The sequence below is a fragment of the Eumetopias jubatus genome, unplaced genomic scaffold, assembly GCF_037043125.1.
Source record: "Eumetopias jubatus isolate StellerSeaLion01/CBP00866 unplaced genomic scaffold, mEumJub1_p1.0 scaffold_6, whole genome shotgun sequence".
NCBI lineage: Eukaryota > Metazoa > Chordata > Mammalia > Carnivora > Otariidae > Eumetopias > Eumetopias jubatus.
This window is the reverse complement of record NW_028274812.1, coordinates 118649477-118667046: the sequence shown is the minus strand read 5'-3', so window position 1 is coordinate 118667046 and position 17570 is coordinate 118649477. Positions and strand designations below refer to the sequence as shown.

The following is a 17570-nucleotide window of genomic DNA, read 5'->3' as shown; positions in this document are numbered from 1 at the left end:
TAGTTAAGGGGTCAAAACTATATAACTCTTGTAACTCATGTAACTCTTGATTTCAGGGTTGTGAATTCAAGCCTCACATTGGGTGTAGAGCCTACTTAAAATTAAAAAAGAAATTTAAAAAAAATAATCCACTGGTGGAAATTTTGTTTGTTGGCACACTTTATTTTTGTAAATTTTTGTGCGCATTTCCGATTATTTCCTTAAACTAAATTCTTAAATTAGAGTGTTACTTTAAGAGGTGTCAGTATTTTGGAGTTTCCTAAACTTCTAGGAAAGAAGTACCAATTTATACTCCCCGCAATTATGTATGGGGGTGCCATTTTGACACGTATTTCATTCATTTTCTTTTCATTCTTTTTATCTAATTGTGGAAGGTATTTGTATGGTACAAAATGTAAAAGTACTCTCCCCTGCCCTGGCACGCTTTGAATTGCCTGGTCTTCACTTCCTGCTCAGCCCAGACAATATGGACGTTTTTCTCCGACTCCAAATACTTCTTTCCTTGGAGGACAAAAGGCTGATAGCACACCTCAGACCTAATGGTAGTTATGTTCTTCTACCACGGGCTACTCAAATCTCTGTGCCTGAAGAAACACCCATAATTGTCACTTGTGGATTTGGGGCAAGTGGCCTGGAATATGGCTCCTCCTCCGCTGTGTTTTCAGGAGGTGAGTGTGTAAGGGTCCCTGGAGAGCTCCTCTGCACCCTTTCCCCGAGAGCCTATAGACAAGGCCCCGGGAGCCACCGCAGTGCTGGAATGCTCTGGGAAAAACTGGAGGCCTTCCTCTCCAGAATAAACCACAAAACCTACTCCTCCCCATGACTTCCTGTGGAAATGAGTGGGTCTCCCCCTCACAGAACTGGTAACTATCTATGCCTTGGTTGTGTTACCAAATAACACTCTGGGATAAAGGGAGAACAATTTTGGGGGAAATCAACCACCTCTGGCTGGGTCCTCTCAGACCCACAGAACTAGACCCATCCTTTGGGACCTCAGCTCCTGGCCTGTAACCACATCTCCACTCCTGTCAAGATGGAAGCTGCTCTTTCCACATGCTTACTTATCTCATTGCTCACAGCCGAGATGAGCTCTTCCTCTGGAAATCTTTCTTCAACTCCTCACTTCTGAGAAAGGTGATCTAACAGCACTTGTCTTCCTTTTGCCACACGGTAATATTTTATTGTCTGTCTCCCCTTCACTCCCAAACTGGAAGCTCTGAGAGGAAAGAGATTATGTTTGTCTTCATCAAAGCCTAGCACAGGCTATGACATGAGTGGGCACTTCAGAAATGTTGAATGAATTGTACTTGAAAACTGAAGGACCTATTAAAGCTTTTCATAATAGTTTTAAGAAATGAAATTCATCTTTTAAAGTGTACAAATCGGTGGTTTTTAGTATAGTCACAGAATTGTTCAATCATCACCCTACTCTGAGAACAAGGGGTCTGAGGATCAAGGTAGTGACAACCAATTTTGTGGGCGAAGGTAACAGAGGCAAAATACCTGCAAGGGTCAGGGCCCAAGTAACACACCTTCCAGGAGAGTGAACACAAGAATTTGCTAGGGTAGGATGGGGGGATGAGGGTTGACATCTTTTAGACAATCCAGGTAACTTTACTGTACACCTTTCCATCTGTGGAGAGGTTTGCAAGGGGCTGGGCAAGAAAAAAGGAGCCTGCCAGACAAGCCAGAAAGAGAAGCAGGGGGAGGAAGGGATGAGGGTTTCAGGAATGTGATTTCAAAGGTAAGAAATCCTCCCCAGCTTGCAGGAGGAAATCTCAGAGGAGGAGTAGAGGACTACCAAAGGCGGTTCCACTCAGCCTGCTCCTGAGATGAGCAGATGGGTGAGACTCTACCAAGACTAGGCATGGAGAACTCTTATTGTCCCCCTTGGCCCAACATCAAGGTCGTGGAGAGAACTGACATCTTTATAATATCAAGTCTTTCTCTGTAAGCACATAGTATGCCTTTCCATTAATTTATTTTTTAAAATTTTTAAGGATTTTATTTATTCGAAACACAGAGATAGAGAGAGAGAGAGAGAGAGAGACAGCATGAACAGGGGGAGGGGCAGGCTCCCCGCCAAGCCAGGAGCCCGATGTGGGCCTTGATCCCAGGACCCTGGGATCATGACCTGAATTGAAGGCAGACGCTTAACCATTTGAGCCACCCAGGCGCCCTCTTTCCATTAATTTAAATTTTCATCAATATCCTTCAATAAAGCTTTATCATTTTATCTACAAAGGCCTGCACACCTATTGTTAAATTTATTCTCAAGTACTTTATATTTTTGTTGCTATTGCAAATGGTATATTTTTATTAAAATGTTTATCACAACCTAACATAAAGTGCACACATCAAGTGTACACCTTGACTTTTATATATGTATATGTTGATGTAACCAAATGGCAAATATTTTTAAAGATTTATTTAGGGGCACCTGGGTGGCTCAGTCCGTTAAACATCTATCTTCAGCTCAGGTCATGATCCCAGGGTCCTGGGATCGAGCCCCACATCGGGCTCCCTGCAGGAGCCTGCTTCTCCCTCTCCCTCTGCCTCTCCCCCTGCTGTGCTCTCTATCAAATAAATAAAGTTTTTCATAAAATGTTTTAAAGTAAATCAAAAAGATTTACTTATTTGATAGAGAGAGAGAGAAGGCATGTGTGTGGGGAGGGGGGCAGAGGGAGAGGAAGAGAGAAAATCTCAAGCAGACTCCCCAGTGAGTGCAGAGCCCAACGCAGGGCTCGACCTTACAACCCTGAGATCATGACTTGAGCTGAAATCAAGTGTGGGGCGCTTGGGGCATCTGGGCGGCTCAGTCGTTGGGCGTCTGCCTTCTGCTTGGGTTGTGGTCCTGGGATCCTGGGATCGAGCCCCGTGTCCAGCTCCCTGCTCAGCGGGAGGCCTGCTTCTCCCTCTCCCACTCCCCCTGCTTGTGTTCCCTCTCTCGCTGTGTCTCTCTCTGTCACATAAATAAATAAAATCTTTAAAAGAAAAGAAAAAGAGTGGGACGATTAACTGATTGAGCCACCCAGGTGCCCCTCAAATGGCAAATATTTTTAAAAATTATGCTGACGATTGCTGATGATAGAAATGCAATAGGTTTTGTATATTGATTTTTGTTATATTGATTTTGTACCCAGCAACCTTGCTAAATTCACTTACCAATTCTATCTCAGTTTTCTTTTGGGGTTGCTACACACACAATAATTTCATCCACAAATACTGATATTCTTGTTTTTTTCCAATCCTTATATATTTGTTGCTGTTGTTTATTGGACTGGCTAAACTTCCATTATTGCACTGACTGCGGTTATTGAGAGCAAGCAGCCTTGGCTTGTTTCTCATCTTAAGAGAAATGCTTTCAACACTTCACCATTATTGTGATGTGTGCTGCAGGATTTTTGAGGATGTCCTTTATCAGGTTATAGGGTGTTCTTTAATATCAACAGATGAATATTTCGAGTAGTTTTTATGTATCAATTGACATGAATGAACTGTTTCCCCTTGAATGTACTGATGGGTCCATATTTCCCCTAGTCTAACATTCGTTTATAACTTTGAGAAATGTCTTTTGCTGTTATGTTTCTTCTCAGTTCTCCCTCTTTACCCATCCATTAAGTGTTGGTCTTCTTGTTTCCTCCCTCACTCCTCTTCTCTCTCTCTTCTTTTCAAGCTCCTGCTTTTTGTAAGTTTCCTAAGCTATCAAAGTTTGGGGGATGACCCCCAGTTTTCAGACTCTGTGTCTCCCCACAGTCTGCTCCCTCCCCAAGCAGGTTTGAATTCAAGTTAAAGCACTGGATTGGAAGATAGGTGGCTTGAGTTCCAATTCTGTCAATCTCCAAAAATGCACCAAGACAGATTTCCCCCTGCCTTTCAGTCTCATCAATAAAATCCCTGTCCCATCTCCAGGTTGGTTGGAAACTCCCACGAATAAATGGGTAGAACCACTCTGCAAATTACTCACAGGTAAGGGTTTGATGTCTTTGACACTAAGATTGTTGGAGGTAGTGTGAGGTAACATATAGTTTGGATTTCGAAGCTAAGAGAATCTAGATCCACTCCCAATCAGCAGTGTGACCTTGTGCTTGTTACTTAACCTTTCTAAACCTGCCTCCTTTGTCCAGCTTGCAGATAAAAGATGCAAAACGCTCGACACATAGTAAGAGTTCAGTGAATTTAGCGATTATTAAAAGAGATAATGCACATGCAGACAGCCTGAAAAGCATAAAATATTCCATAAATGTAAGCAGTATACCGTCCGTGGGTTCGAGGCCCCGTAGGCCCTAAGCCAGCTTCCCACCACCATTATCAGCGCCCAGGTACCTAGTAGGTAGGCTGATGAGGGGGACTGCAGAGAAAACTCCTCTGAGCCTCGAATCCCCACTGTCGGGCTTCCAGGAGCGCCAAGCTGTACCCAACATCCCTAAGTCTGGTGAAAAATGCCAAAATGACTGGGGAAGGGGCAGACGCGGCCACTCCCACATTCGCTGGAGGGCTCCTCCTACCACTTTGCCGGAGCTTTACCCGGAGTTCAACTCCGCGGAGAGGCGCCGCGCCACCAACCGCAATCACAACGATCCAGTCGGCGGTAAAGAGTGCGCTCCCTGCTGCAGTCGCTAGGTTGCGGGGCGGGGGGGGGGGGGGGGGGGGGGGCTCGTCGCGTCCCTGTTTGCGCACGCGTGATTACTTTCCTCCAGCGCTCCCGCCCCCATTCTAGCTACGTTCGTGCGGCGCGTTACAGGCATTTTCTGACGTAAGGCGCTGCAGCTAGGAGCCGAGCGGAAGTGCAGCGCGACGACGGCTACGGGAGGGGAGGGTGAGAGAGGTGGAAGTGGAGCCGGAAGTGTGACTGACTAGCCAGCCTCCCGGTCGCCAGCTAAGCAGGAAGGAGAAGGTGCCGGCCTGGCGGGGTGTGGCCTCGGGAGGCGGAGGGCGCTTCGATTGGCCCTCGGCTGTGGCGCCGGCGACGATTGGCCCTTGCTTGCGGAGGGAGGTGAGAACGGTGGCGGCGGTTGGAATTCAAAAGTGGCGGGTGTGGCACCGGGCTGGTAGCCCCCGGAGCCCGGAGGGCGCGTGCTTTGTGTCGCGAGCCGGCGAGAGAACGCGGGTCCCGGGGGTCCCGGGAACCCCGGCGCCGTGTCCTCTTCCATTGTGCTCCCCTGGCGCGTGTGGCAGGGAACTGGACATGGAGCCGCAGGTGAGTAGAAGCCGCGTTGGGTCTCCTGCCCACGATGCTGACGAGCCCCCGGATCCCGGCCGGCCTTGGTCGTGCCTGCTCGGAGGGTGAAAGTCCGTGCGTCCCCGCACAGTGGACAGGAGGGAGGGAGAGGGCGGGGAGCAGCCCCAGGAAGTCGGAGTGCATGTCTGCCTGCCCTCCCCCAATTTCAGGGAGTACCATACACCCTCACTTACATGTCTCCAGGATTTCCCATCTCGATTTCTCAGGCTTGTCTGACTCGTACCTATTTCTCCATTCCTACCGACGATTGCAGTGTGTGATCGAGAAGGGGGAGTTCTGAAATTCCGTCTACCGCTGGGGTAATGGTGCCTGAGGCCAAATTCCCGCTGATGATCTTTCCAGTTCTCTCTTGTTCCTGTCGCTTTGGAGTGCTGGAAGGGGATAAAGGAATTGGGGTAACCTGAACGGAAGGACTCCTCATTCTCTCTCCTCCAGGTTTTACAGAGATCTCTGCCTCCTGAGACTGGTTTGACTTAAGTTTCTTCTCTTATCAGCGCCCTGCTGCACCCCACAACCATCTGCAGCCTCCCCTCTCCAGTGGAGAGAGAGATGTGACAGCGAGAGTGTATTGACTTTTGGTGCCAGAAAAAGGCTCCTGTCTGGATCATCTGTTTACTAGTATTTCACATTCAAATTTACCCAAAACAAATTTCAACCTGAAGAGATGTTCTCTGTATCCTGTCAGCTAAAGAGCAGAGCAGTATGATTGTGACAGTGAAAAACAGTAGGCTTCATATTTATTGAGCACCTACTATGTACCAGGCACAGTTGTAGATAACTTGGGATGCAACAATAAACAAGACTAATCCCTGTCATCTCTATAGATGTCATTCTATGAGAAGCTGCCATTCTATGGGGAGATGGGAAATGTGTCATAAGTTATATAACTCTATTCTTTGTGCACATTTCTGCAGGCAGCAGGGAAAATAATGCCAACTCCTTTCTTTTTTCTTTTTTTTTTTTAATTTGTATAGAAGCCAGTGGTCTGGATATATCACAGTTTATTTAAGTATTCCCCCACCGGTGGACATCCAATTTCATTCCTTTAAAAATGTATTGAGTCCTGCCATGTAGCAGACATTATACTGGTTATAGAGTTGTGAACAAAACAGATATGTTCTTATGATGCTCACAATCTAAAGTAAGGAAAGACAATAAACCAATAAACTAAAATTTAAAAAATCTGGGCATCAAATTGTTCCAGAGTTTTCTCTATAGGGATACACTGTAAACATCCTTAAATATATCTCGTTGTATTTGGAATCTCTCCATGTTGTTTCTTAACAACTTCATATGGATCTGCAATGAGTTTTAAATAAAAAGTTTAATAAAAAAAAACAAAAGAATAAGGGCACCTGGGTGGCTCAGTCAGTTAAGCGGCCAACTCTTGGTTTTGGCTGGGGTCATGATCTCATGGATCATGAGATCAAGCCCCATTGTAGGGCTCTGCACTCAGCAGGGAGTCAGCTTGAAGATTCTCTCCCTCTGCCTCTCTCCCTACTCGAGTGCACTCTCTCTCTCAAAATACATTTTTAAAAAATATTTATTTATTTGACAGAGCACACAAGCAGGAGGTGGTGGAGCAGCAGAGGGAGAGAGAGAAGTAGGCTGAGCAGGGAGCTCAATGTGGGGCTGGATCCCAGGACTCCAGGATCATGACCTGAGCCAAAGGCGGACGCTCAACTGACTGAGTCACCCAGGCGCCCCTAATAAATTTTTTCAAAAAGGAAAAACCAGCCCCTCCTCCTGTTCTCCTGGTTGTTGGAACTGTGGCAGGCATCTTGGAATCAGCCTGGACTCCTCCATCTCCCTCACTGCCTGCCCTTTACCTCCCCTCACCAGGCCAGCTCCTAGTTAGATCAATACTTGGTTTCTAGTAATCCAGCCCCTCCTCTTCATTCCCACTGCCCGCCCTCTCTCAGATGGATTTCTACTTAGCCCTCAAGCTTCTAAAACAGCCCCTCTCGGCTGAGTTCCATGAAAATTAAGCTCTATGCATCTTATCTAATGAATTTAACTTCTCTCTTATGCATCTAGAATGGAGAATTGAGAAAGTGGATCATTTTTTGTAGAGTTTAATTCTTCTGTGGTACTCCAGTTTGGAAAGAATGCCCTATAAAGTTACCTCTGGGAGGGCAGGGATTTTATTCATTACTCTCACCCCAGCTTCTAGAACAGTGTCTGGGACAGAGCAGTCTTGCAACAAATCTTAGTGCAACAAATCCTTGTTGGATGAAGGAAGAAAGGAATGATGCATTCTTTCTGCCTGTCATACCCCTCATCTACCTCCATTCATTCTTCACCTTGTTTCACGTTGCTTCTTTGGTACAAATCTTGTCTTACTATTCTGACAAAATCATCATGGTCCCTCTTGCCTTCAGTAAACGCTAGACTCCTTATCATGGCATGCTGATTGCCACAATCCTTTCCCTTCATCTCCCTACTTTCCGTGCACACTCCGTGTGTCAGCTAAACAGAACAACTTGACATTCCTTGCATGCACCCCTCCTTGCTTTCTGCCTGGGATGTTCTTCCTTGGCCTAAGCCCCTTGGCTAACTCTTTCTCATCATCAAGGTTTTGCCTTAAAAGACATTTTAGAAGTGTTCTCTAACACTCTTCCCATCTGAACTACATGCTCATCCCCTCCTTGGGGCACTTTTTATGATAGCACTCAGTAAAGTTTTAATAATCTCTTTAAATGCTTCTCTTCCCCATTTTTTTTAAAGATTTTATTTATTCATGAGAGAGGGCGAGAGGGAGGGAGGGAGAGAGAGAGACAGAAAAGCAGAGGGAGAAGCAGGCTCCCAAGGAGCAGGGAGCCCAATGCGGGACTCGATCCCAGGACCCTGGGATCATGACCTGAGCCGAAGGCAGACGCTTAACCATCTGAGTCACCCAGGCGCCCCCCCCCCCATTTTTTCATGAGTATTTTGCAGGCAGGGATCACATCTATTACTCCCAAACCCAGATCATTTTCTGGCACATAACAAGCACTAAGTAAATATTGAATGAATGAAGGAAGGAAGGAAGCCAAAGGGCAGAGACACTGGCTTTGGAATTAAAAGTTAATTATAGTGAAGATCAGAAGTTGATCAATCTACATAGTGCTCTCTTGATGGTGGGATCAGAGTAGGGTTTGCATAGGAAGGACCTGGCTTTAGCACGGAGAAGTTCTGTGTCCTCAGAAACCCGTTAGTTCTGCGCAAACTAGAATGGTTGGTCACCCTAGACAGGAGTAGCCGTGGAGTGGACGTAATCTCCAGGCACCGAATTGAGGTGCTTAGGAGAGGATCTCTCTTTCACACTGCCCCCACCCCGCATCTGTACTTTGGTGGTCTCCAAACTGGGTCATGCTGCTTCTTAGTCTTCTCCATGCAAGTCTGCCTACTTACAACTCATTATTTTTTATAAATAGGCTCTTTTGTATATTTTTCACATGCCTGATCAGAAACTGTATCTGGTTTTCCACATACACAAAGCTAAAGTCTAAACTCCTTCTTAGCCTGGCATCAAAGTCCTACGGGTCACTATACTCTAGCAGTTAAACGCATGGCCTCCAGAACCAGACTGTCTAGATTGTAACTGCGGCTCTGCCTTTTACTCACTGATGACCTTAGACAAGCCATTGTACCTCTCAGTGCCTTCCTTTCCCTCATCTGCGAAATGAGGCTAATAATAGCACCTCCTCAGTGGGCTGCTGTAAGGATTAAGTTGATACAGAGGAAGCATTTAAAACAAAAAAATATTTTTAAGATTTTATTTATTTATTTGAGAGTGAGAGAGAGAGCCCAAGAGGGGGTAGAGTCAGAGGGAGAAGCAGACTCCCCGCTGAGCAGGGAGCCCGATGCGGGACTCGATCCCAGGACTCTGGGATCATGACCTGAGCCGAAGGCAGTCGCTCAACCAACTGAGCCACCCAGGTGCCCTTAAAACAAATTCTAAAATGTTACCCACTTGAGGCGACTGGGTGGCTCAGTCATTTGAGCATCACACTCTTGATTTCGGCTCAGGTCATGATCTCAGGGTCATGAGATCGAGCCCCACATGGTGCTTGGGCTGGGTGTGGAGCCTGTGTAAGATTCTCTCTCTCCCTCTCTAAAAAAAATTTGTTTTTTAAATAAGTAAAATATTACCTGCTCCTCCTATCTAGTCTTCAGCCTTATCTATCTTCCACTCTCTCTCTTATTTATGATTCTCCATTCTAGCTGAAAGAGCCTATTGGTTTCCCAGCCATATTATGTGTATGTTTGAGGTTTTGCCTTCTGAAGAAAGTATCCATTTCTCTGTGCTTGTTTAAGTACTACCCCTGGGATGCCTGGGTGGCTCAGCTGGTTGAGTGTCTGCCTTTGGCTCAGGTCAGGATCCGGGGGTCCTGGGATCGAGCTTGGTATCAGGCTCCTTGCTTAGCGGGGAGCCTGCTTCTCCCTCTCCCTCTGCCTGCCACTTCCCCTCTCTTGTGCATGCTCTCTCTGTCAAATAAATAAAGAAAATCTTAAAAAAAAAAAGTACTACCCTTAAACTTTGCTGAAGTTCAGCATCTGTCCAGCTTTTCCCTTAGAGCTTTGTCCCACTTTTGCATTATGTCCCACTCCTCTCTGTGCCTTTTGGCTGGCACATCATCTGTGGGCCCCGGTTTGTGCACAAGAGGTACTCAATCAGTGCTTGGTGGTGGTTGAGAGGCTAGGGGAATAAGAAGGGGAGTTCTTGGGACATTTGCGCTCCAGGGTCTGTCTGAAGGGTCTCTCTTTTCCCAGCAGAGGTCCCCCTTGTTGGAAGTGAGGGGGAACGTAGAGCTGAAGAGGCCCCTGGTCAAGGCTCCTTCTCGGCTGCCTCTCCCGGGAACCAGATTTAAGAGGAGGCCTGACCAGATGGAGGATGCCTTAGAGCCTGAGAAGGTAAGCTGGGTTTGGAAAAGCTTTGCGTGTGTGTGTGTGTGTGTGTGTGTGTGTGTGTGCGCGCGCGCGCGTGTGTGTGTGTGCGCGCGCGCGTGTGTGTGTGTGTGTGTGTGTGTGTGTGTGTAAGAGAGAGAGAGTGCATCTAAGCCAATCAGAGAGAGTAAATGTACCCCATTCTTGTCTGTCTCCAGAAAAGGACGCGAGGACTGGACACAGTGACCAAAATGGCCACGTCCCACCCCAGAGCACCAGCCCTCACTGCAAGACCACAGATGCAAGGCCAGACCACAGGTGGGTTCTAGCAGTGGGCAGAAACCAGGGGAATAGAAGTCCAGTGCTCTTCAACTCACTTATTTCTTGTCTTTCAATTTTAGCTTATTTTGAATAGGTAATAGGTTTCACTTGTTTTAAAATTCCAAAGGCACAAGCGGTGCCTGGGTGGCTCGGTGGATTAAGCATCTGACTCTTCATTTTGCCTCAAGTCATGATCTCAGGATCATGAGATCCAGCCCCGAGTCAGGCTCCACTATGGGCGTGGAGCCTGCTTGGGATTCTTTCTCTCCCTCTCCCTCTCCCCACCCCCTCCAAATTCCAAAGGCATAAAAGTCATTTTACAGAGGAAAGTCTCCCTCCTACCCCTGTCCCCTAGCCACCCAGTTCCCCTCCCCAGGGGAGTTCTGTGGGCGTTCTGTCCCTTCCAGGGCATTCTGTGGGCGTTCAAGCACATCTGGACATGTTCTCCAACATTTTTTTTTTTTTTTATATAGATGGTAGCGCTCTTGACACATGGCTCTGCCCCCTGCTCTTTTTGCTTATCTTGGTCCAACTTATTTCTTGGTGTCTTGAGTAATTTCTGGTCCTGGGAAGGATATCTTTAGAACTGGCCAGATTTCAGGGAAGAGGGAAGTTATCTTATTTCTAATCCTCAGAAAAAGCAATGACTCTGCGCCTGGCCCAGCCAGAGTTCATGCCACCCTGAGATTGATTGTGCTACTTTTTCCTCTCCCATCTCCCGACAGCTCCAAAAGTTCCCAAGAAGACAGGACCCCGATGTTCCACAGCTATTGCCACAGGTAATAGTGCTTCAGAGCTGGGGCTGAGGAGAGATTTGGGGGTATGTGTAAAAGAAGATGATGGAGGTGGAAAGACATTGGTGCTGTGGTTTCTTATGTTAACTCCGGATTCTCTAGTGTTGAAGAATCAGAAACCAGGCCCTGCCGTTCCTGCCCAGAAGCCTGCAGGTAGATGCCAAGCGTAACCATTGGGTGAGAGGCTGGGATAGGGAAGAGAGGAGGTGGTGAGTACCCCCAAAAAAATCCATTTGGTTCCCTCCCTGTCTGGAGGGGAGAGAGATGTAGCAGTGGGTGTGGAGGCCTTAAAGGCTAGGAGGGACGAAAGATAGAAAGCCACGACCTCCCTGACCTTTGTCCTTTCCGTGTCCATCTTAGCGGCTGCCCCTCCCCTGCTGGGAGGGAAGAAACCCACCAAACGTCCGGCCTGGGACTTAAAGGGTCAGTTATGTGACCTGAATGCCCAGCTGCAGTGCTTCCGTGAGAGGACTCAGACATTGAACCAGGAGAACCAACAACTGCAGGACCAACTCCAGGAGGCCCAGCAACAGGCCCGGGCCCTGGGGGCAGAGTGCAGGACACTGGAAGGGGAGTTGGCCAGGGTACAGGCCCAGGCTGAGCAGAGCCAGCAGGAGTTGGGGAACCTCAGGGCCCATGTCCTGGAGCTGGAAGAGCAGTTGGGCACACAGGAGGGCTTGGTGCAAGAGCTCCAGAAAGAACGATTGGGATTGCAGGAGGAGCGAAGGGGACTGGCCACCCGGCTGGAGGAGCAGGAGGTAAGGGCCACCTTCTCACCAAATGCCACCCCTCCTTTCTGGGTTACCCTGAGGACTCTCTGGGCTTGGGAGTCCCTGGCCGCCTCTCTCCAGCAGTACCCCTCTGTCCTTCTCCACCCCTGCCCACTCCTGACTGCGTCTTGCTTTCTGCCCCCCTTCCCCCTACCCTGACTGCTCTCATAGCCCCCCACCCCACCCCGGATCTGTGTCTCCCGTCGTCCTCCATCTTCTCTGTCTCTTTCTTCCCTGGTCAGAAATCCCCGTGGCGTTCTCTCTTCTTCTCATGTCCGTTTGACTCCGTGGTGAGCACCAACTAGATGGTATTACTTGCAGTTTCTCAAATGATTCAGTCTTCTCTTCAGGGCATTTTGCACATGCACTTCCCTCTTTGTGGAACGTTCTTTCTGTTCTCCGTCTTTTCCTTGGTTTATTCTGATACTTTTGGGTGTCGGCTTAGCTATCATTGTCCTTGTGCGCCTTTTGGCTGTTCCCAGAGCACTCCCTCATCTGGTACCATGACTCTTATTTTCTTACCTCTTTCCTTAGCAGACTGTGAAGTCCTCGGGGACAGGGACCACCCTCCCTCCACCCCCCACCTCGTCATGACTTGTCCTTATTCTTCCACTGGGCCTCACCCTCTGTGTCCATTCCGTTCCGAACAGAGGAGGCTGCAGGCCTCAGAAGCAGCTCTGTCAGGCAGCCAAGCGGAGGTGGCATCTCTGCGTCAGGAGGCTGCAGCGCAGGCGGCCGCACTGGTGGAGCAAGGAGAACGTCTGCATGGGCTAGAGATGGAGCGCCGGCGACTCCACAACCAGCTACAGGAACTCAAAGGCAATATCCGTGTGTTCTGCCGGGTCCGCCCTGTCCTTGCAGGGGAGCCCACACCGTCCCCAGGCTTCCTCCTGTTTCCCTCTGGCCCCGGCGGGCCCTCCGATCCTCCAACCCGCCTCAGTGTCTCCCGGTCTGACGATCGTCGTGGGACGCTGAGTGGGGCGCCAGCCCCCACCACCCGCCACGACTTCTCCTTCGACCGGGTGTTCCCACCAGGGAGTGGACAGGACCAAGTGTTTGAGGAGATTGCCATGCTTGTCCAGTCAGCCCTGGATGGCTACCCAGTATGCATCTTTGCCTACGGCCAGACAGGCAGTGGCAAGACCTTCACCATGGAGGGTGGGCCTGGGGGAGACCCCCAGGTGGAGGGCCTGATCCCCCGGGCCCTGCGGCACCTCTTCTCTGTGGCCCAGGAGCTGGGCGGCCAGGGCTGGACCTACAGCTTTGTGGCAAGCTACGTAGAGATCTATAATGAGACTGTCCGAGACCTGCTGGCCACGGGGACCCGGAAGGGCCAGGGCGGTGAGTGTGAGATTCGCCGGGCAGGGCCGGGGAGTGAGGAGCTTACTGTCACCAATGCCCGCTATGTTCCTGTGTCCTGTGAGAAAGAGGTAAGCACCAAGGGGCACTGGGCCTGGAGAATGGGGAGGAGCGGGCAGGGTGGCACAAGATGTAGGTGGACGGAGGAGGGACCAGGAGAGAGCGGAAGGATGGGGGAAGGGTAGGTTGCGTCTGTGGGTCGCCATGTCAGTTTTGGCCGGGGGTGGGGGACAGCTGGGGGGACTGTAAGGTAGATCTGTCTGCCTTAGGGAGCGAGGGGGTGGAGTGACGCATATGCCGAGGGCTTCCTGGCCCCTGCCCGCTGCATCTCAGGTCCCGTTTCCGACTACTCCCCTTGCTCAGCTCGCTCCAGCCATGCTGGCCTCCTGGCTGTTCCCCAGCCAGCTTGTCACATTCTCGATTCAGGGCCTTTGCCTGAATGTTCCTCTCCTCGAATGGCTTGCTCCCTCGCTGCCTTCAGAGTTGAAGGCACTGAAGCCGTCCCTGGCCATCCTGTCTCAAATTGCAGCCCTCACCCTACCTTCACGCGCTCCTCATGGTTCTGTTCTAGTTTCCCCCTCAGCACTCTCGGGCCGTAGCTGTGCATTTTACTTAGTCATTCTGTCTCTTCACTGGCTAGAAAGAAATCTTCGAGAGGGCAGGCACTGACTCTGGGTCATTGCTCCCGACGTGGCTGCGTGCTGAGCCCCTCCCTGCCCACTCTTGCCCCTTGCTCCTCCTGTCCCCAGGTGGAGGCCCTGCTCCACGTGGCCCGCCAGAACCGGGCGGTGGCCCGCACGTCACAGAACGAGCGCTCATCACGCAGTCACAGCGTGTTCCAGCTCCAGATCTCTGGGGAGCACGCTGGGCGGGGCCTGCAGTGTGGGGCCCCCCTCAGCCTTGTGGACCTGGCTGGGAGCGAGCGGCTGGACCCTGGCTTAGCCCTTGGCCCTGGGGAACGGGAACGCCTTCGGGAAACACAAGCCATTAACAGCAGCCTGTCTACCCTGGGGCTGGTCATCATGGCCCTGAGCAATAAGGTGGGAATGGGGATGGGGGCCGGTGGGACCTGGGGTGGGTTGAGGCTGCTCACGCTGAACCCTGTCCTGTCCTAACCACCTGTCTCCCTCAACCGTGCAGGAGTCCCACGTTCCTTACCGGAACAGCAAGCTCACCTACCTGCTGCAGAACTCTCTGGGTGGCAGCGCTAAGATGTGAGTGAAAGCGACAGACAGACAGGAGGGGTTGAATGGAGACTGTGAGGCTGGGGTCAGGGGCGGGAAAGGGGCAACAGTGGGAACCTGGTGCAGGCTCCACCCAGACACTGATGCTGGGGTTTGGCCCCCTCTCCTCTCTCCACAGGCTCATGTTCGTGAACATTTCCCCCCTAGAAGAGAACGTCTCTGAGTCCCTCAACTCTCTACGCTTTGCCTCCAAGGTGCAGTTACCACCAAGCCCAGGCCCTGTCAGGACCCCTGGGTGATTGTAGGCTTCTCCATTCTGACCCTTTAGGGTCCCCTTCAGTCCTTTAGGCCAAGGGCACATTCATCTGGAAAGGATTTGCATTTGCCGGGCATCTGGGGCACTATCTCTCTGGATCCATTTTTAGCTATTGGGTCTTGGGGTTTTTTAATTTTTTTTTTTTTTTAAGATTTTATTTATTTATTTGACAGAGAGAGACACAGCGAGAGAGGGAACACAAGCAGGGCGAGTGGGAGAGGGAAAAGCAGGCTTCCCGCTGAGCAGGGAGCCCGATGCGGGGCTCATTCCCAGGACCCTGGGATCATGACCTGGGCTGAAGGCAGACGCTTAACAACTGAGCCACTCAGGTGCCCTGGGGTTTTTTAATTTTTTAAAAATAGGTAGTTAAGGGGTCAAAACTATATAAAAGCTATACACAACAAATGAAGTTTTACCACCGCCCCTGTGCACCCCATTCTCCCCACCAGCCCTGGTAGAGGTAATCATTTTTAACATTTAGCATTTTACTTACCCTTTCAGTGTTTCTTCTTGCAAATATAAGCAATATGCTTGTGCTTATTCCTTTCCTTCTTATATAGAAGACATCTCTCTTTTCATATATATATGTATGTTGTTCTGTACTTTGTTCTGCTTAACAAGATATCCCTAAGATTACTCCCCCCCCCCCCCAGCCCCCAGCACACAGAGATCATCCCATTATTTTTATGTCTGCATGGGACTCTGCTGTGTGGCCGCACCAAAGTTTATCCACCAGTTCCCTCTGCTGGACACTTGGATTGTTTCCACCCTTGTTTCTATTACAAACAAGAGCATGTTGGCTAACCTTGTAGCAAGATATATGTCATTTTGTGTTTGTTTAGTCATATCTAACTATGTAGGGAGAGATTCCTGGCATTGGGATTGCCAGATCAAAGGAGACTTAGATGCAGGCGCCTGGGTGGCTCAGTCGGTTAAGCGTCCGACTCTTGATACCGGTTCATGTCATGATCTCAGGGTCGTGAGGTCAAGTCCCACGTCGCGTGGAACCCACTTCAGATTCTTTCTCTCCCTCCCCCTCTGCCCCCCTGCCCCATGTGCGCACACGCTCTCTCTCTCAAAAAAAAAAAAAAAAAAAAAAAGAGAGACTTACATGGTTTTCAGACCATTCCAAGTAGTGTGAAGTCAGGCTCCAAAAGCCACTTAAACATTAAGGGAAGGCCATGCCATGAATTCTCTAGGAGATTTATGCTCTTTCCGCTAAAGTTTTAGGGGCTTATTAGATTTGAATCAGGCTTATATTTCTTGACAAGAAAACTTAGATGGTACAGTATACTTTCTGTTGCATCAGGAGCACCTAATATCCAGTTGTTTTACTTTTAATGAAATAAAAATCAATCATGGAATTTGGGTGTTAACATTTGAAAACTCCCTATTGACCTAGTGATTTCACTTAGTGATTTTATCGAACAGTGATCGTACCTAGATCATTATTTCATTAGAGAGTTTAATTTTCTCAGTCACTTTACATTTGTTAGTCTTGTCTCTTCTATAAAGAACTTCCCTTTGCCATGTATTTGGTTACTCTGAAATCCAGTCTATATAGGAAAGGCAGAGTCCCCAGAGTTCCCAGGGTCCTGGGAACGAGCCCCACATTGGGCTCCCTGCTCAGCGAGAACCCTGCTTTTCCCTCTCCCACTTTATCAGTTTTCAGTATTAGAAGTTGGTATCTTGGCAACTTCCAAAGGTGACCAAGTGGGTTTTTATCTGGGTGGGTGTCATCTTACAGATGCTTATGGATTTGATACATACCCTTTGTAGTCATTTTTTCTGATGCTCAAATTGCCCCATCTTTGGCCAGTGGGTGCTCCTTTTGGCTTCTGTGTCCTTTAGACAGGAACCAGTAGTTTTTATTCTAGATTCATCTTGTACATATCCTTCCTAAACTTGGCATCATTTATTTTCCAAGGAGCCTTGGTTCTTAAATGAGTGTTGTTCATGTTTTATCTAATTTATTAACCAGTAAATGGTGGGAGGGCTTGGGGTCTCTGGGCCACGGTATTGCTGAAAATGGACGTTCCATCTCTCTCTGCTCCTGTGTGTGGCTTCCATCCCTTCTCAGTCAGGCCTCTTCACCTCCTCCAGACCTGGTGTGGTTAGTGGGCATAGACCTAACCTTAACTGAGACCAGCCTAAACCCTCCTTCAGAGCCCTTGTTTCAGTATTTTCTTTCCTTTTTTTTTTTTTTTAAAGATTTTATTTATTTATTTGACAGAGAGAGACACAGGGAGAGAGGGAACACAAGCAGGGGGAGTGGGAGAGGGAGAAGCAGGCTTCCCCAGGAGCAGGGAGTTGGATGCGGGGCTAGATCCCAGGACCCTGGGATCATGACCTGAGCTGAAGGCAGACGCTTAACGACTGAGCCACCCAGGCGCCCCTGTTTCAATATTTTCTGAGGGCAGCCCCAATATTGGGGGTGGGAGGCAATCCAGAAAAACAGAGAAAACTGTTATTTTGGTTACTTAGAAAACGTTTTTCTCCTGTCTAAACCCTCTGCCCGCAGGTGAACCAGTGTGTTATTGGTACGGCCCAGGCCAACAGGAAATGAAGACAGATCCAGATCTGTGTGTTGGGGGGGGGGGGGCGGCTGAGGGATGCTTTATTGGGGGGGAGGGGCGCTGTGTGACCTGGGTCTATCAAATAAAGAACAGTTTTTTGGGTTTTTTTCTTTAAATAAAGGTTTTATTAGCGATGGGC

At 49.2% G+C, this 17570-nt stretch overlaps 1 protein-coding gene across 2 annotated transcripts; it reads left to right on the top strand.

Annotated features, from left to right (window-relative positions):
• The first annotated feature begins 4882 nt into the window (after nucleotides 1-4882).
• Nucleotides 4883-17454, top strand: KIFC1 (kinesin family member C1). 2 transcript variants are annotated; one of them, XM_028120390.2, is made up of 11 exons: nucleotides 4883-5200; nucleotides 10001-10138; nucleotides 10330-10429; nucleotides 11158-11211; nucleotides 11329-11379; nucleotides 11587-11984; nucleotides 12647-13426; nucleotides 14105-14395; nucleotides 14496-14569; nucleotides 14718-14793; nucleotides 17377-17454. In XM_028120390.2, the coding sequence occupies exons 1-11, from the start codon at nucleotides 5189-5191 to the stop codon at nucleotides 17419-17421; spliced, it is 2019 nt and encodes a 672-aa protein (XP_027976191.1). In that variant the 5' UTR covers nucleotides 4883-5188; the 3' UTR covers nucleotides 17422-17454. The 2 variants fall into 2 exon arrangements, with proteins under 2 accessions (XP_027976191.1, XP_087880162.1); XM_088024036.1 differs by lacking the exon at nucleotides 4883-5200 and adding an exon at nucleotides 5557-5637.
• Nucleotides 17455-17570: the final 116 nt, after the last annotated feature.